Here is a 27,515-nt window from a genome sequence, read left to right on the forward strand (position 1 = left end):
TGACTTCATGATCACCATGTGCTCATCCTCAGGCCTGCTTTCTGCAATCCTCCTGGGCTACTTCCTCCGCCTGTTGCAGCTGCTCTCCACCTGCCTGGCCTTCTCCCTTGTGGCCAGCGTGGGCACTTGGATGGGGGCCGTGAGTAACTGGTCTGTATTCATCTGGTGCTTCTGTTTTCTCGTGACCCTCATCATCCTCATAATCGAGTTCTGTGGGCTCCAGTCCCGCTTCCCCTTCTCCTGGTACAACTTTCTCATCACCTATGCCTGTTACGCTGCCCTCCTCTGCATCTCGGCCTCCATCGTTTACCCCGTCACTTACATCTGGTTCTTCCCCCATGGCCGCTCCCAGGATCATGCCATCGCTGCCACTGCATTCTCCTGCATTGCTTCTGTGGCTTATGCCAGCGAAGTGGCCTGGGCTCGTACCTGGGTCTGGCTCGGCGTGATCACCGGCTACATGGTCACTGTGCCAGGACTGCTCAAGGGGCTGGAGACTTTTGTGGCTGGTGTCATCTTTGCCTTTATCATTGACAGCCACCTGTTCATGCACCAGCCGGCCCTGGTGTGGTGCGTGGCCGTGTACTCCATCTGCTTCCTCCTGGCAGCCTCGGCCCTTCTGCTGAACTGGTGTGACTGCGACAACAGGCTGCCCATTGCCTTTCCCACTTTTCTTTTGGGGCTGACCCTGCTCTCCGTCCTCCTCTACACCAGCGCTCTGGTCCTCTGGCCTCTCTACCAGTTTGACGAGCAGTTTGGTGGCCAGCCCAAGCGGTCGAGCTGCAATGATGGGCTCATCTACTCTCTTTGTACCTGGGACCAGCAGCTGGCTGTGGCCATCCTGACAGCCATCAACCTGCTGATTTACGTGGTCGACTTGGTGTTCTTGGCCCACATGGTTTTTTCAAGGACCGAGGATCAGCTCAGGGGCTCCCAGTTCCCTCTTCTTTACAAGTCATGATGTGCTCTTCCTGGATCCTTACTTAGGGACCTCCCTCAGGTTTGGCTGCCTCTTTTCAGAAGTCCAACGGTGAGGGAAAAGTGTCAGTTAAAAGAAAAATAGCTTTATCGAGGAAGCTGCTAATCCTGGGGAGAATGTGAAGTCATGTCCCAAAGAATCCACTCCTAAATCCCCAGGTTTTCCTCATAGTTTATATAAAGAAAAGAGGAAGGGTATAAGCTAGGGGTGCTTCCCAGGTGGTGCTAGTGGTAAAGAACATGCCTGCCAATGCAGGAGGTATAAGAGACACAGGTTCGATTCCTGGGTCAGGAGATCCCCTGGAGGAGGGCATGGCAACCTACTCCAGTATTCTCGCAGTGTCCTGCCCCCATCCAGAGTGTGGGAAGCCCCTGGACAGCACACCTGGCCTCAGGATCTGGATTTCTTGCCTGGCCCTGACTGGGCCCTGGGCTCATGGGTGAAGCCAGGGCTGCTCCAGACACCTGCCAAGTCCAGGGTGTCACAAGCCTTGGGGACTCATCCCTGACCCACCTCTGCCCTGGACATCAGGATGTTAGCAGGGAAGGCCCGGGTCCCATGGTGCCTGGATTCAGCCCCCAGTCCCCTCTCTGTCCTGTGTCTGCAGGAGAGCGTGCTGTGACATAACTCAGTGGAAGACACCAGGGCAGCCATGGAGCTCTACCGCATCTCCAGGAGAATTCGAGAGCAGTGAGGGCTGCACGCCTGGTGGAGTTCAGCCCCCTCCCCAAGGACTAGAGGCCTTCATCTCTTCAGGACAAAAACTCTCTTGCTTTGGGAACGTGCATCTTTAGCAGTAACATGGCTCCATATCCTCTCTACTCCCTCGGGTCCTCCTCTTATCTCTTTCTTTTTTCTCTCTGAGCTGAGTGTCAGTGGACACCACCCAGCACTGAGACGGCAACAAAGGCTTGAGATGGGATGGAGACAAGTGTCAATTTCCTTAACATCCTGAATCCTGTGGGTCCAAGAAGATGTCCCTGGGACTTAATTAATACCCTGCCTCTGCCTCACTTTTCCAGTTGCATTTGTTCCTTGGAGGATGACATTATTTCCTGGGGGTGACACCCCCCCTCAGAGGTCCATTCATCTCAATTTGATATTGGTGCCTCAGCATTGGGGAGCTTCCAGACAAGGGTGCAGGAAGAGGGATGGGTGCCCCCTGCTGACCTTCAGCACCTCATCCCTCCTCTCGTTTATAAAACTAGGAAACAAGGGTAGTGGACTTGCAAGATCTGTGGATCTGTGGGAACGAGGTTGGAATCCTTCCTTTGGGTCCAGGAGTCATGTCCTGGACACTGTGTGTCCTGGTCTGGCTGCAGTGCCCCACCCAGAGATCCTGCAACAGCACCCCTATTTCAGTCAGGTCAGTCCCTGTTGGAAAACCAGCCAGAAAAAACAGTGTGGAGACTTTAGGTGGGGGCTGATGGAGAGTATCACTCTCTTTCCAGCCACCAGCCTCTCTACAAGGACATTCACAGCCAGCCTCACAGACAAGGGCCGCATGGATTGGCAGCCAGCACTGCCATCCCCAACCAGGGTGGACAGCCAGGTGCCTGAGGCCACAGGAGAGAAGGGTCTCTCTTCTCTCCACTCAAAGCTGGATTGAAAAGTCATCTCCATGATTTTCCAAGAAAAGCCAGAGAATGGGAACATCTGTGCCCTCAGCTCTGTTCTGGATGCAGCTCAGGCCACAGTCTAGGGGACGTCAGCTGGAGTCACCCTGCCTGTCAGCCAGCTCTGGCTGGCTGAGAAGAGAGCCTCTGGCCGCTGCCCCAGGAGACAGGGAGCCCAGGCCAGGCAGGGAGCAAGGGAAGGGCCTGAGACTTGGGCACCGAGGGGGCTTCTCCATCAACTGTGTGTGCTAAGGGGCTGGGGGAGGCCATGGTCACCCAGTAGGTGGGCTTGGAGGCCACTGCTTCCCCTCCCCAGACCCCTGGACCCAAAACACCTCCCTTCCTTCTGCCTTTGGAGACAAGCCTGTGTGGGCATCTCTCAGCTCCTCCCCCAGCCTGTCCATCAAGTCTGCAGGGAACATGGAGACCATCTGGCAACCATCCCTCCCCTGACCCTTCTCCTCCTTTTGGGATATTTTTCAAGCTTGAATTTTGTTTTCTTAAAAAGTTAATTTACTTCCATATTTCAAAATCAAGTTGTTCTAAAAAGCCATATATTGAGCCATATAATCCCTCCTTACTCAACCCTCAGCTCCCCTCCCCCACCAGGACCAGGTAACTGCTCCACTGGACTCCTAGGAGTCATTCATGTGCTTTTTGATATGAATCAAGCAAATACAGACGTATTTATTTTTATTTTCTCTCCTTTGATTATTTAAAATGTATAATACTATTCATAATTCTGTATCTTACTGGTTTTTCCTTATAAATCCTGGGGATATTTTCTTATTATTATTTTGAGAGACTCCTCATTTTTCTAAGCTGTATAGTATTCCATCTTGTGGCTACACCATGGTTTATTAATATTTGTCCTAAAGATGAGTACTTGGGTTATTTTAAACCTATCCACCCTTATTACCAAATGAGATCTTGAGTGAGCGAATTCATTTCATACAGCTCTGGTTAGAGAAAAGTGGTGGATGATGCCATCAACCTACTTACAACCCCATCAACTCACCAGAAACTTAGAGCCTCAGGGAAAATAGCTTAATAACAATCCCTTTAGTATAATTTGCTTATTTTATAAATGGGAAACTGAGGCTCAGATCAGTGACAAGACTCGTCCGTGCTCATGGCAGATGAGCTGTAGAATGGGAACTGGAAAACTGATCTCTTGGGCTCTGCTCTCCACATGATCACCATTCATCCCCAGGGAGACCAGACCAGGGCTGTAGGGCCACTGGACTGGAGTCAGGAGCACATGTGACTGTGGACCCAGCCGTGGACCCCAGGTCTGCCTCTCTCTCATTCTGGGCTTCTGTTTCCCACTTCCCCTGCTATGGTCAGTCTCTCTGTACTCTCAACAGAACGAACTTTGTGTTCCCTAAAGGTAACACGAGCTTCTCAAACAGAGTGAGAGCATTCAGACTGCTGAGCTGGACTCTGAAGAAGCGGGAGGACAAGAATGTGCAGGAACAAGGAAGTCTGGGACACCTCAGACTGTGGGGGCACCTGGAAGCAGTTTGTGTTTTGACAAGAATCACTGGAGAGTTGGAACACTGGGAAGTGATTGAGGAAACTCATGTTATGAAAGAGAAACGTGTTCCCCACCAAGCAGAGGTCATGGGGAAGGAGGGTCTGTGTAATCAGGGAGGATGTGACCAATAAACAGGACCCAGCAGCCAAGAGGAAACAAGCAGAGAGGGTGGACAGAGGAGAGGGAGCCGGCTTCCATCTCCACGTCTGAGTCTCCAGGACTGGCAAGTCCAGAGGCCCCGGGAAGAGCGGGGCTGGGAGGGACCAGGGGTCTCTGGCACCCCTCCCCCATCTAGCAGATGAGGAAACTGACTCAGCAGCAGTGAGTGCCCTCCTCGGGGGGACGGGGCAGGTTTGTGCAGAATGAGGGTGGACGGGGCAGAATCCCAGCCTGGAGGATGCTTCCGCCACACTTGTCACAAGCAGCATGGAGCCATGGACAGACAGCCGGCCTGGGGACAGGACACCTGGTCCTGACTCTGACTCTGCCACACGCAGGGTGACTCTGGACACATCCTGTCCCTCCCTGGGGTCCAGCTGCTCCTCCTCTATGACGAGAGGGTTGGACTAAGCAGAGGACCTTTACACTCTCTTTTGAGCTCCACAGTGAGGGGATAGGACCAGTCTTGGAACTGTGACAAATGACACTTAACCCCCCAACAGGAGGGATGGAGTAGCCGCCATCATGAACCACAGGCTTGGACAGTGAGCCCCTCAGGTGAGCCAACCCTGGGCGATTCTTTTACTAAAGCACAGAGGCATCTCCATCCTTTTAGAAATGAGCTCCCAGTGTTGTGTTCAGTTTGACTTAGGAAAATAGAAGAATATGAAATTCTTTACCCAGACTTGTAGGCATCAATGCGTACTTGATTTTGTCAATTAAAAATTAATCAACAGTCTAAGAAAGAAATGGGAAATTTTATTCAAGCCAACCTCAGAATAATAAACAGTCTTCCTGAGGTACAGGCATCTTATTTAACAGTTTTAGCACTTTTCTGCAAGAGCATGAGAGGGTGCAAGAAACTAGATCCATAAAAGTTTCTCCTGAAAATACCTCTTTGAGGGCCAGTTCTTCCAGTTTTCCCAGAGCACAAAGTGCCTTATCCTGATCTTCGCCCTCAATTCCTTTCAAGGTGGATTGTAGATCAGTGACTGCAGTAGCTGATGACTAGATTCTTGTAGAACTGGATGGTAGACAGTATTCTTTATTACACAGCCCATCTATTTCCACCTTAATTTCAACCAGGTTTTCAGATACATCTTTAACCAATTTGTCCCAGGTTAGTAGGAATGCTCTTTCCCAGGCCAGGTAAAGATTTCACTGATAGACCACTCAAGTGCTATTGCTCATCTAGTTCTGGTAAGAGTAGCCGAGTCCACTGGACCATGTGTCTTACTAGTCTGTCAGCTCCAGGATATGGCTCCCTGCAGAGGCAGGACCTGCTGCTTTGATCACTGAGGTAGGAGGCCACATCGCAGCCCCCCACAAATACTGTAGACAGATGTCTTCAAGACCTTGTGATTTTTTACCAGCTCCTTTTTTATTTTCCCAGAAAGTAGTTGGGATAAAATGTATCCCAACTTCTGTTAAGATGACCTCTACACAGCGGATATTTAGTAAGCCTGGAAAAATTCCGGAACCAATTTCAGGTGGGGCTGAATACAACATGGGACCCAGGGATCCAGAGTCCTGCTCACTGGGAATTACTGACCTCCAGAGATTTTTGCGTGACTTAAAGGGGAGGTACACTGTACATTCCTCTCCACTGGGAGAAAGGAGGCCAAATTCTAGCTATGTACCTCCAGCCACCAACCCCTTCCAACCCACCCCCTAACTCTCCCCACATACACACCAACTAAGGCACCCCCAGGTGGACAGACTTGCTTTGGCAATGAGGCCCCTCCGGAGGCCCAGGGTGTGAACAGCTGCACAGAGGGCTGTGTGCTGTGGAGTCAGCACGTTAGGAGGTGGGAGGGGGTGGGCAGAGAAGGAAGGAGTCTACAATCCTGATGGATCAAAAGGAGAATGGGGAGAGGGAGTCAGGACACAGGAGACGAGAAAACCAAGGACGACCAGAAAAGGGGCAAAAACCCCCAGAAAATGTAGAAAATATGACAGCAAAAAGGAGGCAAAACAGAATGCGGGCAACCCAACAAAATAGGAAGGAGACAGAGCAGAAGGAGGGAAGGAAACAGAAAAGAGAGAGATGAGTGGGGAAAGATGTGAAGAGGGAGAGAGGGAGCCAGGAAGAGGACATCAGAGGACATTGCTGTTGTTCACTTTCTGAGTCGTGTCTGACTCTCTGTAACCCCGTGGACCGCAGCAAGCCAGGCTTCCCTGTCCCTCGCCATGTCCTAGAGTTTGCCCAAGTTCACATCCATTGAGGACATCAGAAGATAACAGAGCTCAGTGAGGAGACCTCCTGTGACCAGAGGGGATCAGAAGTCCCTGGGCTGGTCTTCAGTCCCTATAGAAACCTGGCGGGCCCAGTACACCAAGTCAGCCACATAAATCAATAGGTTAATGGCTGTCAGGACAGCCACAGCCAATCGCTGGATCCAAGTGCATATGAGGTCATCGATACAGCTGATATCACTGGACCACTGGGGCTGCCCGCCGAATTCCTCATAGAATTGGTAGAGCAACCAGAGGACCAGAGCGCTGATGTAGAGGAGGACGGAGAGCAAGGTTAGCCCCAACTGGAAAATGGGGAAGGGGACGGGCAGTATGTTCTCCCAGTCACCCAGTTTTAGCAGCATAGCTAGTGCTGTTGGGATGAAGCAGATGGAGTAGACAGCCACGCACCACTCCAGGGCCGGCTGGTGCAGGTATAGGGAGGTGTTGCTGAGGAAGACAAAGATGACACCAGCCACAAAGGTCTCCAGCACCTTCAGCAGGGCTGGTAATGTGTACACATAGCAGGGGATATCTTCGGGCCAATAGTAGTTCCACACAAAGGCATCTATGGCATAAAATGCAGAAGCGATACAGGATAATGTAGTGGCTGCAGTGGCCCGGTCCCGGAGAGGTCCATCAGGCAGGAACTGGACGTGGGTGATGGAGTAGATGACGGAGGCCAAGAGGCAGAGGATGGCAGCGTAGCAGGCGTAGGTGATGGAAAGGTTGTACCAGAAGAGAGGAAAGTGTGATTCAAAATCAAAAAACTTGACTGTGACTATTATGAGTGTCACAGCAAAACAGAAGCACCAGATGGACATGGACCAGTTACCTATGTTCCCTCTCCAAATGCCCATGTCGGCCACCAGGGAGAAGGCCACGCAGGTAGAGAAGAGCTGTGGCAGGCGGAAGAAGCAGCACACTGTGTTCCAGTCATCCAGGTTTGGGTGTGTGACCCCAGTGGACATGGTGCTGTGATGGTCAGGCAAGTCACGGTCACCAGTATGGCAGTGGTCTTCACTGAGGACCTGCCAGAGAAAGGTCCAGTTCTGGAGGTGGATTAAGCCAGACACCTGGAAAAGGCTCAGGGCCCTGTGACAGCTGAGGCTCAGGATCCATGGAGTTAGAACCAGTGGCCCAGACACTCGGGTAACAGCACAGTCGCTCCAGAATGGTTGTCCCCACCCATCACCCTTGGCCTTGTCAGGAGATTTGTCTTATCCCAAACCTCACAGCTGGGTTGGGTCTGGCCTCAAACCATGAACATCCTGGATCTCTCTGAGCTGTGGGCCATTATCTGAGACACAGGATAGGATGGCCCTTATCTCTAACCCCAACCCTTCAGGTCTCTCAAAATTGAAAACAAATTAAAAAAAAAAATTTGGTAACAAAATTTAACCTAAACAGACATGAGAAAATTTGTGATCTCTATTTATTTCACTTAATGTGAATGTTCAAAAGTTCAGTTGCAGAAACACTGATGTGTTTGATTACAAGGTCTTTTCAGACCCCAGTGGGGTGACGTGTCGTATAGAGATGTACCGTGTCACATACCTGAAGCTGAAAAAACTGAATTTTGAATTATATCTGACCCCAAGAGTTTCAGAAATGGGATTGAGGATTGTATTGCTAACCCCATTTTACACATGACAAAACTTAAGGCTCAGAGAATTAACTGCTTTCCTTAAGGTGGCATGAACAGGATGTGGGAACCCCAGATAAAAATGCCAAATGTGTGGATTTGAGTGCTTTGCTGTATAGCCCATATATCAACAGAGCCCATGGGTGGGAGCCCAGGACCAAAGCTCGGGGCTCTGGGACCCAGGACACGGTTGTAGGGCCACAGCCTCCTTCCACAGCAACCTGAAGACAGACGTGTGCCAACCTGTCCTCCCTGCAGCATCACTAGAAGAAGCTGCCATCTGAGGGACACAGCCCCACCCGGAGGAGGGCAGCTTCAGGGGTGAACAGGGAGGAGCCATGGGGTGAGAGCAAGGCGTGGGGACAAGATGATGTGGGAAGTAGTGAAACAGAGCAGGACTCTATGGTCCTTTCCTCCATGACCCTGCCTGCCTTTTGTCTATGGAAAACTTTAGTTAAAGAATGAGTTTAATCAAAGAAATGAGAACATGTAGAAACAAAGGAAAACGGACAAAGGAGACCAAATAATAATAATAATGAACTCATTAAGTGTAGTCAAGGATCTTTAGTTCCTCCTTGAGGGCTATAGATAATATTCTGATCCATATCCTATAAGCTGTCTTATAGGTACTGGAACCCACACCAGGTGGAAGAAGTCAACTACATGATGATCAGACTGTAGCCATGACATAAGCTGCCAGTTCTGAGAAGTGGCTTCAAACAAATGGAAACAAACCAGTTCGTAGTGATGTAGAATTAAAGCATCACTACGAACAAAGCTAGTGGAGGTGATGGAATTCCAGTTGAGCTATTTCAAATCCTGAAAGATGATGCTGTGAAAGTGCTGCACTCAATATGCCAACAAATTTGGAAAACTCAGCAGTGGCCACAGGACTGGAAAAGGTCAGTTTTCATTCCAATCCCAAAGAAAGGCAATGCCAAAGAATGCTCAAACTACCGCACAATTGCACTCATCTCACATGCTAGTAAGGTAATGCTCAAAATTCTCCAAACCAGGCTTCAGCAATACGTGAACCGTGAACTTCCTGATGTTCAAGCTGGGTTTAGAAAAGGCAGAGGAACCAGAGATCAAATTGCCAACATCTGTTGGATCACAGAAAAAGCAAGAGAGTTCCAGAAAAACATCTATTTTTGCTTTATTGACTATGCCAAAGCCTTTGACTGTGTGGATCACAATAAACTGTGGAAAATTCTGAAAGAGATGGGAATATCAGACCACCTGACCTGCCTCTTGAGAAATCTGTATGCAGGTCAGGAAGCAACAGTTAGAACTGGACATGGAACAACAGACTGGTTCCAAATAGGAAAAGGAGTACATCAAGGCTGTATATTGTCACCCTGCTTATTTAACTTACATGCAGAGTACATCATGAGAAATGCTAGACTGGAAGAAACACAAGCTGGAATCAAGATTGCCGGGAGAAATATCAATAACCTCAGATATGCAGATGACACCTCCCTTATGGCAGAAAGTGAAGAGGAACTCAAAAGCCTCTTGACGAAAGTGAAAGTGGAAAGTGAAAAAGTTGGCTTAAAGCTCAACATTCAGAAAACAAGATCATGGCATCTGGTCCCATCACTTCATGGCAAATAGATGGGGAAACAGTGGAAACAGTATCAGACTTTATTTTGGGGGGCTCCAAAATCACTGCAGATGGTGATTGCAGCCATGAAATTAAAAGACACTTGCTCCTTGGAAGGAAAGTTATGACCAACCTAGACAGCATATTCAAAAGTAGAGACATTACTTTGCCAACAAAGGTTCGTCTAGTCAAGGCTATGGTTTTTCCAGTGGTCATGTATGGATGTGAGAGTTGGACTATAAAGAAAACTCAGCACCGAAGAATTAATGCTTTTGAACTGTGGTGTTGGAGAAGACTCTTGAGAGTCCCTTGGACTGCAAGGAGATCCAACCAGTCCATTCTAAAGGAGATCAGCCCTGGGATTTCTTTGGAAGGAATGATGCTAAAGCTGAAACTCCAGTACTTTGGCCACCTCATGTGAAGAGTTGACTCATTGGAAAAGACTCTGATGCTGGGAGGGATTGGGGGCAGGAGGAGAAGGAGACGACAGAGGATAAGATGGCTGGATGGCATCACTGACTCGATGGACGTGAGTCTGAGTGAACCCTGGGAGTTGACGATGGACAGGGAGGCCTGGTGTGCTGCGATTCATGGGGTCGCAAAGAATCGGACACGACTGAGCAACTGAACTGAACTGAACTGACTGAGAACAATCAAGATGATGTGAGTCAGACCACCGAGGACCGATATGAAGATGACTGTCAGAGCTGACTATGCTGTTTCTGCATGTAGCCCCCTCCCTCAGCCTATAAAGGCTCTCACCTCCTGCTTGGCAGGGATGTACGGTGGATAGGGTGGGGTGGGGAGTCAGCCTTGGGATAGACATCCACCCTCCCGCCAAATTGCCACTATCTGAAATGAAGTAAACTTTCCTTCCCACCAACCTGGCCTATTTATTGACTTTTGGGCAGTGAACAACCAGACCCCACACCTTTTGGTAATAGTAGCCACTATTCTGAATCCCCTTCCCTCAATTTTGCCTTTATGTTTGATTCTTCCTCATTTGGGAAGGGAGACCTCAACCCAGCATGACTCCAAGGAGGAGAGTCATGGAGGAACCACAGAATAAATAAACATAATGTTTGGCTTTTCAGCTTCCAAGGGGCCATCCAGATGTGAGTCTGGAAAGATTTAAGAGTAGTCCTACATGAGCAGGATTTTTCTGACCTGGGAGACTGGTTAGCAGGTTCCAAGGTGGGAACCAAGGGATTGGAAATGAACAAGTACGCTGTGTCTGATGCTGATGTGGAGCTTTTCAGGGCCTCCCAGAGAGGGGATGGGGATGGACAGATGGTTGGACCATTTTAAGGGCAGGAGCTGAAAGAGGAGGTACCTCCTTGATCTCTGGGAGGAGACAGCCCTGAGAATGCACCCGAGACTGGGGTGGGGGCGGGGGACAGAGTGGAGATGACTGGGGGGATCCCAGGGTCCCAGTGGTCCTGAGGCAGCCCAGTAGGGGTCTTCCGACCCAGAAGGGATGCAGGCATGGAGCCAACCTTCCCATGGAGGAGGGGCCTGGGCTGGAACTGAGACAGGAGAACAGGGGCCTGAAGGGGTTTCAGGGCTGTGACAAGGACACCTGGCCAGAGTCGCAGGGACACTGGAGACCACGGAATTTCCCAGGTCACCTGCCCAAGACAGTCCCTCCAGCCAGGGCTGCAGTCCTGCTCACACAGGGGCTCCTCCAGGGTCCAGTGTTGGGGAAGTGAGGCCCCTCCCAGCCCACCCCCTCCGCAGGGACAGCTACCCTGTTTCCAAGGGACTATTTGCTGAGAGGCCCCCAGGGCTGAAGGGCCAGCAGTCTGAGCCCCAGCCAGCTTCCTGCCATCAGGGGCCTTGTCACCTTTGCTGATAATAAAGCCTGGGACAAGCTGAGGCTGGAAAGAGAAACAGAGCAAACCTGAGAACCTCCCTGGACTCACAAAGCTCCTTGAGCCCCAACTGGCAGTGGAGCCCTGGAGCCTGCTGGCTTCCCAGTGGGCACTGCCAGGGGTGGGGAGGGGCACCAGATATAAGTTATTCTGGGATGTTAATGCTCTGTACCCCAGTTTGTCACCAACTTAACTCCCTGAACTGCCACTGGGATTTCCACTTAAGAGTGAAAGACAATTTTGGAGTCTTTTAATGGCACAGAGGGAGGATTTGGAGTGGGAGAGGCATGGGGGTTCCAGCTGTGTGACCCTGGGTCAGGCCTGTGCCCTCTCTGGGCCTCAGTTACCCCACCTGGAAAGCAGGAAGTGGAAGTTTGTCTGAGTCTCCCTGCAGCCCTCCTCCACTCTAGTCTGTGAGCCTGGACATGGTGCCCCCATCGGATCACAGCCTGGATGTGGCTGAGCCCTGCCTGCCCCAGCAGCCAGGCATGTGGACTGGAAGACAGTGCGCCAGGAAGGTCGAGGTCAGGACAGAGGAAGGAGGAGGAGGTGTCAGAAGGGCAGAGAAGGAGGAGGGGAGATGGACACTCAGAGTGACAAGAAGGCTGTGGGGCCTGGAGGAGACACTTCATAACTGAATGATCCTGGGCAAATTAGTCATCAAAGCCTCAGTTTCCTCATGTGTGTAGGATGAGGAAACTTAGTATCTGATTTATGTCAATTAAATAAATAATAGCATGTGAAGGGCTCATGAAAGGGCCTGGCACAAAACACACTCAGTCCATGCCGGCTACCTGTTCCCCTCCCTCTCACAGAGGACACAGAAGGCCCTAGCCCCACTTTGGACATAAGTGCATGCAAGCTTCATTCTTCCAGATCAGGTGTTGCAAACCTGTGTGTCCTGAAGGTGGCCCAGGGATGTGTTTGGTTTCTCTTCACAGGGTTTTTAGGAAGAGATGGTGTAGAATCAGTATTATTTCTTCCTGAAGTGTTGGTAGCTGCAGTGTTTTAATTTCACATGGAAATCTGGATTTCCAGCTCCTCTGGAAGCTTCAGGAGATCTGGTGTCACTGGGCCATGTTGCCTCTGGAAGGAGGGGTGGAGCTGAGTAGCTGCCATGTCCTTTACTTTCCACTGCTTTTCATTCTCACCTTTGTTTAGTATTTTCTATATTTCCTTCTTCTCAGGTATAATTGGCACGAAGCAGGGCTATGAGCATCTCACATGTGCCCTGTTTACCCTCTTGGGCATGGCCAAGCTTCCTGCCTGCTCACGGAGTGTCCACCTCTCCATTCAGGGATCATCCATATCCTCAATCTCATGTACAATCTTCAACACCTTTCACATGCTCTAAAATCATACGTAGACATGTGTGTACATATGCAGCTTCCCATGTGGCTCACTGGTAAAGAATCTGCCTGTCTATGCTGGTGACTCAGGAGACATAGGTTTGATCCCTGAGTCAGGAAGATCCCCTGAAGAAGGGAATGACAACCCACTCCAGTAATCTTGTCTGGGAAAATGCCACTGACAGATGAGCCTAGTGGGCTATAGTCCATGCGGTCTGACACTACAGGGGGACTGAGCATGCACACACATACATACATGCACGCATGTTTGTGATACATATCTGTAGTTTTTTTTCCAGGTTTATAAACATAAGACCATGTCATGTACATGGCCTCTTACTTTTTAACCACCCCCAACAAGTGCAGCTAAACTCTCCAGGGGCCCTAGTCCTCTCCATCCCTTTTACTTATTTCCTTCCCTCCTGGCTCCTGTGGGAGGGAAGGAGCCTTCTCTAGATCAGTGGCTCCTCCCCTGTGAGTCTCAGACACTGGGGGACACAGGATATGACAAGGGGTGCTGGGATCCATGTGACCACCATGCTCTAGGGCAGGAGATCAGGCATTCTCTCTGTAAACTTTTAAAAAATACAACAAAAACTCTTTTTTCCTTTCTGGAAACTTAGCTTGGTTTCCTAGGACTATTGCAACAATTTGGTACAAGTTTGCTGGCTTAAAACAACAGAGATTTATTCTCTCACTGTCCTGGAGGCCTGAAGTCTGAAATCAAGGTGTCAGCAGAACTGTGCTGCTTCAGATTCTTCAGAAAGAGGGTCCTTCCTTTCCTCTTTTAGTTTCTGGAGGCCCCTTAGCTTGTGGCCATTTATCTATGTCTCGGCCTCCACCTTCATGTCCTCATCTTCTCTCAACTATGTGTGTGAAAATCTCTCTCTCATTTCTCTTATAAAGATACCAGTCATGAGATTTCAGGCCCACCCTCCATTCTTAACTAAATATGTCTGCAAAGACCCTGCTTCTAAATAAGGCCCATTCTGAAGTTTTGAGTAGACATGAATTTTTGGAAGACACTCTTCAGCCCTTTATGGTCCTCTTTCACGTCTTCCTGTCCTTACTTCATGATTCTTTTTCTAATGTGTTTTATCATATAAAGTGAATTTGTTTACTGAGTATTTCTGATTGATGTGTGTTCACTGGAGTTCCTGGGATTCACAGTGGGTTGTTCCTCATGTATTTTGTCATTAAACTGAGACCCTCTTTTACAGGACCCCTTTTTCTGGAAGGGTCCTACTGGGTTGGGAGCTTCACCCAGAATAACTGCACCTGCTCCTGTTCAGGACCCTCCAGATCAATCACCTATTGGGCACTGACTGTGTTAATTTCCCAGGTTGGAGTTGTGGGATCTCAGGGATCATGCACATTGGGATCCAAACGCACAAGAAAAGAAGACCTGAAATTTCTATTCCTCTTGTGGAAACTTAAAAAAAAAAAAAAAAGGCAAAACTCATGTGGGGCGGATGTCAGCCTTGACCTTTCCTCTGGCTGAAGGGCATGGTTTTTCCTTGTCTACCCTTGCTCCAAGGCTGTAGGCCGTGTGGTCTCGGCTTTAGGGAAGTCTCTCAGCTCCAAATCCTTACGTTGTGCCACCCCAAAGCCTCGTCCCTTACTCAAGTGGGGATATGAATCAGCCTCCAGTTAGCCAGGCTCAATTCTCCCTTCTCCCTCCTCCTTCCTACACACAAGCAGCAGTCACATCAGCTCTGCCACTGAAGACTCTTGAGATCCTTGAGCAAAGCATTTAATCCTGCAACTGTTTCCTGTCTTTTTGCTTTGTTAATTCTAACTTGTCCTTGACCTCCACATCACCTCCTCCAGGAAGTCTTCCTGGATCCCACAAGCTCCGCCTCTCATTGCTCCCAGATTGATAATTCTCAGCCTTTACCATGTGGTAAGCAGTGATTGTGGACAGGTCACTACAGAGTCCTGCATCTTATCTGAGCATCACAAATGAGGCGTGGAGTAACAGAGGTGTTGGATGGGCCTGAACATCAGAGAAATAAGTTGGATTTTAGCTGTGAGTGATGATGCCTCACTGACATTTTCTACGGTTGGGCCACTCAATCAGATGCCCACATCGGAACTGTCCCTCCGGTTGTTAGGAAGAAAATGAAATGGAGGTCAGTGAAGAAGCAATGCAGAATGCAGTGGTCACGTGGAGCAACTGGAACATGCGTACATCACTGTGGGCATGTAAAAGCTACACTCAAGGGTCTGAAAGTTTCTTATACAATTAAACATAAACTACCCCGTGACCCAGCAGTTTCAACCATAAGTATTTTCTCAACAGAAATGAAATCTTCCTTTACAAGTCTTATATGAGAATGTTCATTCATAGCAGCTTTTGCATAATAATCCCAAATTAGAAACAGGCAATAGATCAACCAACAGGGGAATAAAGACAGTAATACAGTCAAACCTAGAGTATTACAATACAAAGGATGAACTATAAGCTACACAAAACATGGATGCATCTCAAAAACTTTGTGATAATTGAAAGATTCTAGAAACAAAAGAATATACACAGTATGATTCTGAAATAGAAACTAATCTACTATGCAAATCGAAAGTGGTCCCCTCTTGGGTTGGGGAGGTGGATTTACTCAAAAGGGCATGCGGAAACTTTCTGGGGTGTTTATATTGCTCTATATTTTAACAGTAGTTTACAACACATTGGTGCATGGATTATCTTTTGATGGAAAATGAAATTCAAGAAGTCTTCTCATTCTATAAAGTGTTTGATAACTTTTACAACAAGCAGTATCAAGATATGTATATGTCACTTTTGGATTATGTTTTAAATAATGGAACACTTTATAACAATCTGTAGAAATTCTATTTTTCCAAATCTGCAATTTTAGTTTTTGCCCTTTCATCTTATCTGATACTAAGGAGCATGGCAATATGAAAATAACCTGAGTGTCCATCGGTCGGTGAATAGAATAAGAAACACACACACACACACACATGGAATATTATTCAGCCCTTAAAAAGAAAGAAATTCTGACATTAGCAACAACTTGGATAAACCTGGAGGACGTTACACTGAGTTGAAAGGGAGACACGGAAAAACTAGTACAATTGCACTTATGTGTGGAATCTAAAAAAAAAAAAAACAGATTCACAGAGGCAGAAAGTAGAACAGTGGTGGGGCAGGGAGGTCGGGGGAGATGTTGTTAAAAGATACAAAGTTGTAGTTCAATCCAGGGATGCTCAGATGCTGTACTTTGGGAAAGAGACAAGCTGGGGAAATTTAATGCCCAGAGAGGCTACCAGATCTTTTTGAACCTGCTTCTCTTGATGCCAAGGGAGGTCACTGCTCCAGATGGACAACACAGAGAGAATCCTAAATCTTTGTTCCCTCACTTATTCTGCTGGTACACAATATTAATACATAATATCTACTTCTTTTGAAGATTCAGAAAGCCCCTTAGAAACATTTCAGCTTTTCCAGTACACAATTCCCATTGAGAATATGATGATCCCAGAAATATGCATGCACATACCCTGGAAACATTGCATTCTGTTATAAGGCTGTTACAGACCACCTAAAACCTATTTCCCAGGACATTAATGGACCCACGGGACTCAGGGTAGAAAGCTGACCTTAGAGGTAAGTCGGGTGATTCCTGCACTACCTTCCCCTCAGGTGTGGGTGAGCAGAGTCCTGAGCTCATACTCAGGTGTCCCCCTTGTGGTGCCCCTCAAATGCCCAAGGTCCCAAGATAGACCAGAGAGTCCTCTGGAGGCAGACCAAGGAGTCTGAGTCCTGACAATGATGCCTGCACTCATCTTCATGGTCCCCTTTTGCTTCTATGCCTCAGGAGTTCTGGGACCCCCATCACAGGACCCTCAGAAGGTGACTATTGAAACCTTTGGGGAAGGTGGGTTGCTATATTTTTCACTATTTGGATTAAACGATTTTAAGAGAGTGATTGCAGTCTGGAGTTTGCATCTTTAGGAAATGATAGGGGAAGGGTACTTCTCACAGAACAAGCCAGGGGCAGGGGGGACAGAGCAATGTTTATGGGAGAGAGAGCAAGTAGAGTCTGACAGGGACAGACAGTCAGTCTTGGGCATCACATTGAGCACTTAGGACTCAGTGGGAAGCCATTGTTGAGCTGTAACCTGGGGACTAACTTTCAGTTTCAGAAAAGACTCTGGGACTTCCCCTCAGATAGGAGAGTGGCACATATGCAATGAGCAGGGGGAGGGGGATCAAAAAATGAGAGAGGGACCCTGAGCTCAAACTCACAGGCAAAGATGGTCCCCCTGAGGTCCCAGGCAGGGGCAGGTGTGTGCTGAGAACTGGGAGCTCACTGGGGTAGAAGGGCCCAGGGAAGCGGGCTGGACACTAGGAGCTGCGGCCACACAGGGGCCCTTCTAACTCAGCACCTGCTCTGGACCAGAGGCTGAGGACCTGGGTGAGCAAGGCCCAGCCAGTCCTTGAGAAAGTCTTGGTTGAAGGGAGGGTGACCCATGACCTGACCATCAGCATATCTGGGGGTTTGTCCACAGAGGGGAGGGCAGGTATCCTGAGCAGGGATGGAGGACAGGGGCAGGCAGGACACTAAGTCCAAGTGGAGGGTGAAGGGTGTGTCTTAGTGGAGGAGGCAGAAAGCAGGGACTGGGGAGGGAAAAACCTGAGCTCCAGTCTGAGGAGTGGGGGCAGCTTGTCTGGGGAGCAGGAATGTGCAGGAGGCGGGAAATAGACCTGAATTTGGGCCCCTCTGCTGGGCTTGTGGCACCAGGGACCGAGGACAGAGTATCAGCTCCTGGACTCACTGAAGATCCCTGTTCTCAACATGCTGAGCAAGGAGCACTCTAGAAACATCTGTGTCCATGTTCTCCAGGCCCTGGCCTCCCTATGAGAACTGCTTGAAGCCAGGCCTGCTTCAGCACTTGCTGAGACTATTGTATCAAAGCCCTTGGAGACTCACTCTGACCTACTTCAGCCCTGGAGTCAGGGTGTGAGCAGGGAAGTCCCGGGTCACATGGCACCTGGATTCAGCCCCCAGGCCCCTCTCAGTCCTGAGTCTGCAGGACAGTGTGCTGGGATACAACTTGGTGGAAGATACCAGGGCAGCCATGGAGCTCTACCTCATCTCCAGGAGAATTCGAGAGCAGTAGGGCTGCCTGCCTGGTGGAGTTCATCCCGGCCCTGCCCGAGGACTAGATCCTCATCTTTCCAGAGCAAATATTCCCTTGCTCTTGGAAAATGCTTTTTTAGTAGTAAAATGGTTCCATATTCTCTCTACTCCCTCAGATCCTCCTCTTTTTCTTTATTCTCTCTGAGTCAAGTGTTGGTGGACACCACCCAGCACTGAGAGGGCGATGAACACTTGAGCCAGGACAGGAACACCCTGAATCCTGTGGGCCCAGAGAGCAGACCACGTGACTAATCAATACCCCTCCCTTTGCCTCCCTGTTCCAGTTCCATTTGCTCATGGGAGGGGGGCATTATTTCCTGGGGGTGGCACCTGGCTCAGAGGTCCATTCACCCCATTTTGAAATTGGCGCCCCAGCACTGGGAAGCTTCCAGGCAAATGTACAAGAGAAGTGATGGGTGCCCCCTTCTGACCTTCAGCACCTCATCCCTCTGTTCCTACAAGTTCTTGGGCCCCATGCACAGTGAGGCCAAACAAACTGAAATGTTGAGGTTTGGACCAGAAAAAGGTTTATTGTAGAGCCATGCAAGGAGACACGTGGCTTGTGCCCTAAAATACTCCCTGAAGAGTTTCAGCAAAGCTGTTTTAAAAGCCATGTTGGGGGCAGGGAGTGTCCTAGGGTCTGTGATTAACTCCTGCACATTTCTCTGATTGGCTGATGGCGTGATTGCAAGGTGGTGTCACAGGGCTGAACTCTATCAGTCCTTAGGCTCCAGGAGGCCTGGGGCTACATGCTTCTGGCCATCAGGCAGTTAACCTCTTCCATTTGTTGGAGAGGGAGTTGGTTTTCACATCTGCAGACCATCTCAGGAAATGTGCATCACCTACTATTTATTATCTAGAAACTTCAGTTTAGCTCAGTTCAGTTCAGTCGCTCAGTCGTGTCCGTTCACTCAAACTCACGTCCATCGAGTCAGTGATGTCATCCAGCCATCTCATCCTCTGTCGTTTCCTTCTCCTCCTGCCCCCAGTCCCTCCCAGCATCAGAATCTTCTCCAATGAGTCAACTCTTCGCATGAGGTGGCCAAAGTACTGGAGTTTCCGCTTCAGCATCATTCCTTCCAAAGAACACCCAGGACTGATCTCCTTTAGAATGGACTGGTTGGATCTCATTGCAGTCCAAGGGACTCTCAAGAGTCTTCTCCAACACCACAGTTCAAAAGCATCAATTCTTTAGCACTCAGCTTTCTTCACAGTCCAACTCTCACATCCATACATGACTACTGGAAAAACCATAGCCTTGACTAAACGGACCTTTGTTGGCAAAGTAATATCTCTGCTTTTGAATATGCTACCTAGGTTGGTCATAACTTTCCTTCCAAGGAGTAAGAGTCTTTTAATTTCATGGCTGCAATCACCATCTGCAGTGATTTTGGAGTCCCAAAAAATAAAGTCTGCCACTGTTTCCACTGTTTCCCCATCTATTTCCCATGAAGTGATGGGACCAGATGCCATGATCTTAGTTTTCTGAATATTGAGCTTTAAGCCAACTTTTTCACTCTCCTCTTTCACTTTCATCAAGAGGCTTTTTAGTTCTTCTTCACTTTCTGCCATAAGGATGGTGTCATCTGCATATCTGAGGTTATTGATATTTCTCCCGGCAGTCTTGATTCCAACCCGTGCTTCTTCCAGCCCAGCATTTCTCATGATGTACTCTGCATGTAAGTTAAATAAGCAGGGTGACAATATACAGCCTTGACGTACTCCTTTTCCTGTTTGGAACCAGTCTGTTGTTCCATGTCCAGTTCTAACTGTTGCTTCCTGACCTGCATATAGGTTTCTCAAGAGGCAGGTCAGGTGGTCTTGTATTCCCATTTCTTTCAAAATTTTCCAGTTTATTGTGATCCACACAGTCAAAGGCTTTGGCATAGTCAATAAAGCAGAAATAGATGTTTTTCTGGAACTAGAAACTCCAGAGAAGAGCTAAAGCAGAGGATATCGGGGAGGGGCCTGTCCTGGGAAGATCTCATGGGTTCCTGCTCAGTTACACCTCCTCTCATTTATAAAAAGGGGGAGAAAAGGTAGTGGACTCTGGAGTCTGGAGGAACTAGGATGGAATCCTGGTTCTGCTATTTAGTAGCTGTGTGACCTAGGGTGAGTGACTCAACCCTCTGTAAAGTAGGGGAATGTAACCATTCATAGGGTTCTCATGAGATGTTGATACAAACCCCAAGCACCAGGCCTGTCATAGATCAAGCAGCCACCAAATGTCTGTAACTATGATTATTCTCTGTACCACAGGCCCACCTAGGACAGCAGTCATCCTCTGCTGCAGGGCCCAGCCTGTGAAGAAAGGTTGTGCATAGTGTGTGGGGAGAAGGGTCCAAACTAGAGCAGTGACTGTGAATTGGAATCAGTTTCTGAGTTGTTTTTTAATCCCTGCCTGGGTCCCGTTTCAGGTTCACTGAACCAGAATCACTGGGGTTGGGCAATGGGGTTAGGGCAGAAACCTATTAGTATTTTGACTTCTGGAATTATTCTTTTCTTTTATTTATTTGGCTGAATTGGATTTTTTTTTTTTTTTAATCTTGTGGAATCTTTCATTGCAGTACATAGACTCTCCAGTTGCAGTGGACGCAGTTGCTCCATGGCATGTGATAACTTAGTTCCCTGACCAGGGATTGAACCCATGTCCCCTGCACTGCAAGGCAGATTCTTAACCACTACCACCATGGAAGTTCCGTTCTAGAGGTGATTCTGAATGTTAAGACATTGGAGTCACCTGAGGGGTTTTTCAGCACCCCAGGACCTGAGCACCATGTTCTCACAGTGGACCAAGAGCAGCACCACCTGGGGGCTCTTGGGCCCCATCCCAGAATTTCTGATTCAGCAGGTCTCAGGTAGAACCCAGGAATCTGCATTCCCAACAAGTTCCCCCTATCGGCTACAAATTGGCGCTTGCCATCTACCTCTACAAGGATTAAATCATGTGCTACTGCAGCTGCTGACCTTCAACACCCCCTAAAAGGAGTTCAGGGTGGAGAGCAGAAATGAGGCCCTCTGTGCTTGGGGTCCTGGCAGGACAGGTCTTCAGACAGATATTTTCAGGAGCCGATTTTATGAGCCCAATTCTTGTACCTCCTCATATCTACAAAAACACTAAATCCTTCATGGTGACCACTGTTCCTCATGACTAGCAAAAGCTTCATGAGACTAGTTGGAACCTTCTGGAAAAATATGTGCTTGACTGCACATATTCCCCTTTCATGAAAATCATATATAAATTGCCTCTTTGGAGCAATCTCTCAGAGCTACCTGAGATGCTATCTCCCAGGCTACAGTCCTCATTTTGCCCCAAATAAAATTTAACGCACAACTCTCACGTCCTTTTTTTTTTTTTTAATTCGACACCCTCTACCGCATGTTGATATTCTGCTGCTGGCCCAGCAACCATGTTTGAGAAGTACTGCCAGAGCATCAGGTGATTATGCTGTGTCATCATGGATAAACCACTGGCCTAGGAGATGAGCACCACTGTGGGGACTCCTGTCACCATCCAGCCTCTCCCCCGTCTCTCCCTTGGCTGCTGTTCATGCAGAGAGGGCACAACCCTGCAAGGAGTGTCCTAAACAGCCCACTACATGGATGAGGGTCTCCAGGTGAGGTTAAGAACCCAAGGGATTCATTCCAGGCCCATCCGACTCTAAACAGACTTCTGTTTCCTTCCTTCCTTTTGCTCTTTCCTCCTGTTTGGTGTGCCCACATCCTATTTTGCCTGTTGCAAGTAAGATGCTGGCCTCACCCACCACTTTCTTTAACTAAAGCAGTCTGGCATTGACCTCAGTGAGACAGCTGTGAATGGTCCTGACAAGAGATCTTAGCTTCCTGCCCAGGAATTGAACCTGGGTAGCCTGGATAAAAACCAAGACTCCTTGCCACCAGGGGCTGGAGGCTAGAAGAAAAGTGGCCCTGCTTTTTCCCCCATTTGAAAGCAAGAACGTTTCAAGATGGCAAAAACCGTAAAAACAGGTACACAGTTTATTATTAGAGACACAGTATTACATGTGGGAAAACACACAGAGAAACAGTTTTTTTATTTAAGTCAGAAGGAGGCCAGAAATAGACACTTGGAGAGGAGTGCAATAGGAGGTGATTTATGTTGCTTATATAGGATAATCCTTCAAGGTCTTTGTTTACATTTGACCAAGATGTGTACGCAACTTTTTGCTAAGATGAATCCCAATGCAGAAGCCTGTGGGTGCATGTCCACACTTATTATGGGGTGCTGCCCTTTTCCTTTTTGAACTACAAGGAGCCTTCCACACATGTGCAGATGGGGAAGTCTTCCTTGACCTCGGGAGTGGAAACCTTATCTCTGCTTTAACAGAGCTCAGCTTCTGCCACTAGCTTTGTCTTTGGAGTGTCTGGTTGAGAACAGAGCTTCAGTTTTAGCCCATTTGACAAACACCAGCTGTCCATTCCAGGGGCCAGCTGTCCATTCCAGGGGCCCAAATATCCCCTACTTCAGTAATAATCAATTTATGCCCTGTCCTTGGGCTATGTCCTTCTCTAAAATGTTATGCCCTGCCCACCTCCCTCCTTCCCCATCTACCCATCCCACACTCCCAAGAAAAATTTGAAAAGAAACTTTCCCTTTAAGAATAGGGTCACCCAGTAATTTTTGCCACCCAGACTAGAAAAGCAAAGCAAAAAATACCCATCCTATCATCACCTTCAAGGCTGGCAGTGGCCATTACTTCTTCCTGAAGAGGCCTGGGAACACTAAGGCCGGAGGGCCACAGGGATGCCCTTCGCAAACATGCAGGCAGGTTTCTCCAAGACCGTATTTTTTTGATCGTTTCTTTTGTAACCGAGCAGGACCCTATGGGGGCTTCTTGGACCAGAAAGAAAGTGTTAGTCACTCAGTTGTGTCCAACTCTTGTGACTCCATGGATTGTAGCCCACATGGATTCTCCAAGCAAGAATACTGGAGATCCCTCCCTCAAACCCTCTGCTTTAGCTCCTTTTGAAGTACCTAGAAGACACTATCTGATGCACATTTTCAGAGTTGTTTTACAGATGTGAAAAACCCTGAGTGAATGTGAGACCTTAACCACTTCAAAAGCTGGACTATAAAGAAAGCTGAGCACTGAAGAATTGATGCTTTTGAACTGGGGTGTTGGAGAAGACTCTTGAGAGTCCCTTGGACTGCAAGGAGATCTAACCAGTACATTCTAAAGGAAATCAGTCCTGAATATTCATCGGAGGGACTGATGCTGAAGCTGAAACGCCAATACTTTGGCACCTGATGTGAAGAACTGACTCATTTGAAAGGACCCTGATGCTGGGAAAGATTGAAGGCAGGAGGAGAAGGGGACGACAGAGGATGAGATGGTTGGATGGCATCACTGACTCAATGGACATGAGTTTGAGTAATCTCTTGGAGTTGGTGATGGACAGGGAAGCCTGGCATGCTACAGTCCATGGGGTTGCAAAGTCAGACATGGCTGAGAAATTAAACTGAACTAAACAGAACCACTTCAAGACCTTGAGCACATAGCCCCCAGGCCTCCTGGAGGTAAGGACTCATAATCAGAGCATTGCATAGGAGCTACTTGCTATCCTGAGACCCTCCTCCCTTACCTGGCCTTTAAATATCCTGATACTCTTAGGGGAGTTAGGGCTTTTGGACATGAGCCACCTTTTTCCTCCCACGATCTTGCAGTAAACCTTTTTTTCTACTCCAAACTCAGACATTCCGGTATTGCTTGGCCTTACAGTGCACAAGGCACAAGAGCTTGCTTTCTATTACACTTGTTTGATACCCAGAGAGCAGCTGGGATGGAAGGTATCCACCCCTGGCTTCCTCTAAGATACCCTCTAGGCAGCAGGTATTTAGTGAGCTTGCAAAAGTTCTGGAGCCAGTCTCAGGTGGGGCTGAGCAATCCAGGTGGGGTCTCAAAATCCAGGGTCCCTGCTCTAAGCCTTCTGCCCACTGGAAATTATTGACCCCTGAGTTTTATTTTGCTTTTTTTCAGTTAGAAGGGAAGAGCCCTGTACACCGCCCACCACTGGGAGAAAGGGGACACAATCACTAGGTACCCACCACCACCCCAAACCACCCCCCACACACACCAACTAAGGCACCGCCAAGGGGACAGATGTGCTTCGGCAACAAGGCCCCCCCAGAGGCCCAGGCTGTCAACAGCTGCACAGAGGGCCGTGTGCCGTGGAGTCCGCACCTCAGGAGGTGGGAGGGGGTGGGCAGAGGAGGAAGGAGTCTCGGGTCCTGATGGATCAGAAGAAGGAAAATGGGGAGAGGTGGTCAGGACACCGGAGATGAGAAATCAAGGATGACCAGAAAAGGGGCAGAAAGCAGAAAAGGTAGGAAAAATGAGAAAGAGGCAAAACGGTGTGGGCAACCACACAGAATGGGAAGAACACAGAGCAGAAGGAGGGAAGGAAATAGAAAGCAGAGTGAAATGAGTGGAGAAGGATGTGAGGAGGGAGAGAGGGAGCCAGGGAGACATTAGACGACATAATATCTCCATAAGTAGAGGGAATCTGGAGCCCGTGGGTGGAGCCTGTCACTGACCAGGCAGCTCGCGATCACCAGGTCGGCCACATAAAGCAGCAAGTTGATGGCTGTCAGGACGGCCACAGCCAGTCGCTGGTCCCAGTTGCACACGTAAGTAGTGAACTCATCTCTGCAGGTCGTATCACTGGATCGCTGGGACTGGCCGCCCAGATCCTCATTGAACTGATAGAGCGGCCAGAGGACCAGAGCGCTGATGTAGAGGAGGATGCAAAACAGGGTCAGCCCAAGCTGGGAAACGGGGAAGCGGATGGGCAGCCAATTGTCACAGTAGAGCAAGCCCAGCAGGATGGCCAGGGTCCCCAGGATGAAACAGGTGGAGTACACAGCCACGCACCACACCAGGGCCGGCTGGTGCTGGTACAGGGAGGTGTTGCTGATGAAGGCGAAGATGATGCAGGCCACAAAGTTCTCCAGCAGCTTGAGGAGGCCATGTACTGTATGCACATACGTGATGATCCTTCTGGGCCGGTGACCCACCCAGGTCCCGACAAATTCGATCCCGTAAGCCGCAGCAGCAATGCAAGAGAACGCTGTGGCAGTGATGGCATGGTTCCGGGTGGGGCCCTGAGGCAAGAACGGGACATAAGTAGTGGCAGAGATGATGGAGGTTGAGAAGCAGAAGAGGGCGGCATAGCAGGCGTAGTTGATGGGGAAGTTGTACCAGTGGGAGGAAAAGTGGGACCGGAGGTTACTGTATTCCACAATGATGATGAGGAGGGTCACAACGTAGCAGAAGCACCAGAAGAACATGAACCAGTTATCTACACCCACCCGCTGAGTGCCCACACTGGCCACCAGGGAGGAGGCCACGCCGGTGGAGAGCAGCTGCAGCAGGCGGACGGAGCAGCCCATGACAGTCCAGGAGCAAAGGCCTGGGGATGACGAAGTGGTGGACATGGTGGTTCATATGGTCAAATTGGTCACTGTCCCTGGTAAGGCCTGGCCTTCGCTGAGGACCCACGAGAGAAAGATCCAGCTCCGGAGGTGGATTAAGTCAGATACCAGGGAAAGGCTCAGGGTCCTGTGATGGATGAGGCTCAGGATCCGCGGAGGTAGAACCAGTGGCCCAGACACCTAGGTAACAGCACAGCCGCTCAGAATGATTCTCCCCACCCATCACCCTTGGCCTTGTCGGGAGACTCGTCTTATCCCAAACCTCACAGCTGGGTTGGGTCTGGCACCAAACCGTGAACGTTTTTCACCTCTTTGTGCTGCGTGCCATTATCTCCAGAGACACGTGGTCCTTATCTGCAAGCCCAACCCTTCAAGGCAGAAAATTTTTTTAAAAAGTCATTTGAAACAAATTTGATCTGAACAGACATGAGACAATTTATGGCCTTTATTTATTTCACTTAGTGTGAATGTTCAAGTTTGGTTGAAGAAACACTACTGTGTTTGATTGCAAGATGCTTTCAGACCCCAGTGGGGTGTGAGGTCATGTAGAGTAGATGAAACATGCCACCTGCCTAAAGGTGAAAAATTCTGAATTTTGGAGTATATCTGACCCCAACAATTTCATAAAAGGCATTATGGATTGTACTGCTAACTCCATTTTACAGATAAGAAAGCTAATGCTTGAGGGAAAAAAATCTCTACCCTAAGGTCCCATGCCTAGGAAGTGGGAACTTCAGATGAAAATGCCAAAGCTGTGAGTTTGAGCCTTTTGTTCCACTGCGCACATGTCAGCAGGGCCCGCGGGTGGGAGCCCAGCACCAAAGCTCGGGGCTCTGGGACCCAGGATCCACCTTCAGGGCCACAGCCTCCTTCCACAGCACCTGAAGACCCACGTGTCCTGGCCTGTCCTCCCTGCAGCATCACTAGAAGGAGCTGCCATCTGAGGGACACAGCCCCACCCGGAGGAGGGCAGCTCCAAGGGTGAACAGGGAGGAGCCATGGGGTGAGAGCAAGGCCGTGGGGACGAGATGACATGGGAAGTAGGAACTGTTGTGAATCCTTCCCACCCTGGGGAATTTTGCCTTAACATGTGACTCTTCCCCACATGGAAAGGGAGACCCCAACCCAGCATGATGCCCAGGTGAGTGTCCTGGAGGAACCAAGAAACAAATATTAAAATGCCAGCTTTATAAGCTCCAAAGCTGCCATCCATGTGAGAATCTAACCCCTTTTAAGAGCAGGAGCTGAAAGAGGAGCTACCTGCTAGACCCCTGGGAGGCGCACCCGGTACCAAGTGGGGCCGGGGGGCAGAGTGGAGATGTTGGGGGCAGCTGGGGTTGGGGGGAGGGATTGCAGGGTCCCAGTGGCCCTGAGGCAGCCCAGTAGGTGTCTTCTGACCCAGAAGGGATGTAGGCATGGAGCCAACCTTCTCCGTGGAGGAGGGGCCTGGACTGGAACTGAGAGAGGAAAACAGGGGCCTAAAGGTGTTTCAGGGCTGTGACAGGGACACGTGGCCAGAAAGGCAGGAACCCTGGAGACCATGGAATTGCCCAGGTCACCTGCCCAAGACAGTCCCGCCAGCCAGGGCTGCAGTCCTGCTCACACAGGGGCTCCTTCAGGGTCCAGTGTAGGGGAGTGAGGCCCCTCCCAGCCCACCCCCTCCTCAGGGACATCTGCCCTGCTTCCAAGGGACTATTTGCTGAGAGGCCCCCAGGGCTGAAGGGCCAGCACCCTGAGCCCCAGCCAGCTTCCTGCCATCAGGGGCCTTGTCACCTTTGCTGATAATAAACCCTGGGACAAGCTGAGGCTGGAAAGAGAAACACAGAGAAAACCCTGAGAACCTCCCTGGACTCACAAAGTTCCTTGAGCCCCAACTGCCAGTGGAGCCCTGGAGCCTGCGGGCCTCCCA

The 27,515-nt window shown here is 49.3% G+C and overlaps 3 protein-coding genes across 3 annotated transcripts; 1 reads left to right on the top strand and 2 right to left on the bottom strand.

Annotated features, from left to right (window-relative positions):
• On the top strand, window positions 1-992 carry LOC133234161 (myeloid-associated differentiation marker-like). Its single transcript, XM_061394381.1, has one exon. The coding sequence runs from the start codon at window positions 8-10 to the stop codon at window positions 959-961; it is 954 nt and encodes a 317-aa protein (XP_061250365.1). The 5' UTR covers window positions 1-7; the 3' UTR covers window positions 962-992.
• Window positions 993-6,536: 5,544 nt separating this feature from the next.
• On the bottom strand, window positions 6,537-23,871 carry LOC133234727 (myeloid-associated differentiation marker-like). Its single transcript, XM_061395617.1, has 2 exons — window positions 23,758-23,871; window positions 6,537-7,557 (listed from the first exon to the last, which is right to left on the bottom strand). Exons 1-2 carry the CDS (start codon window positions 23,869-23,871, stop codon window positions 6,571-6,573), a joined length of 1,101 nt encoding a protein of 366 aa, XP_061251601.1. The 3' UTR covers window positions 6,537-6,570.
• A 772-nt stretch (window positions 23,872-24,643) lies between these two features.
• On the bottom strand, window positions 24,644-25,633 carry LOC133234728 (myeloid-associated differentiation marker-like). The gene has a single exon (XM_061395618.1). The coding sequence runs from the start codon at window positions 25,607-25,609 to the stop codon at window positions 24,644-24,646; it is 966 nt and encodes a 321-aa protein (XP_061251602.1). The 5' UTR covers window positions 25,610-25,633.
• Between the last annotated feature and the right edge of the window lie 1,882 nt (window positions 25,634-27,515).

This window comes from Bos javanicus, chromosome 21 (assembly GCF_032452875.1).
Source record: "Bos javanicus breed banteng chromosome 21, ARS-OSU_banteng_1.0, whole genome shotgun sequence".
NCBI lineage: Eukaryota > Metazoa > Chordata > Mammalia > Artiodactyla > Bovidae > Bos > Bos javanicus.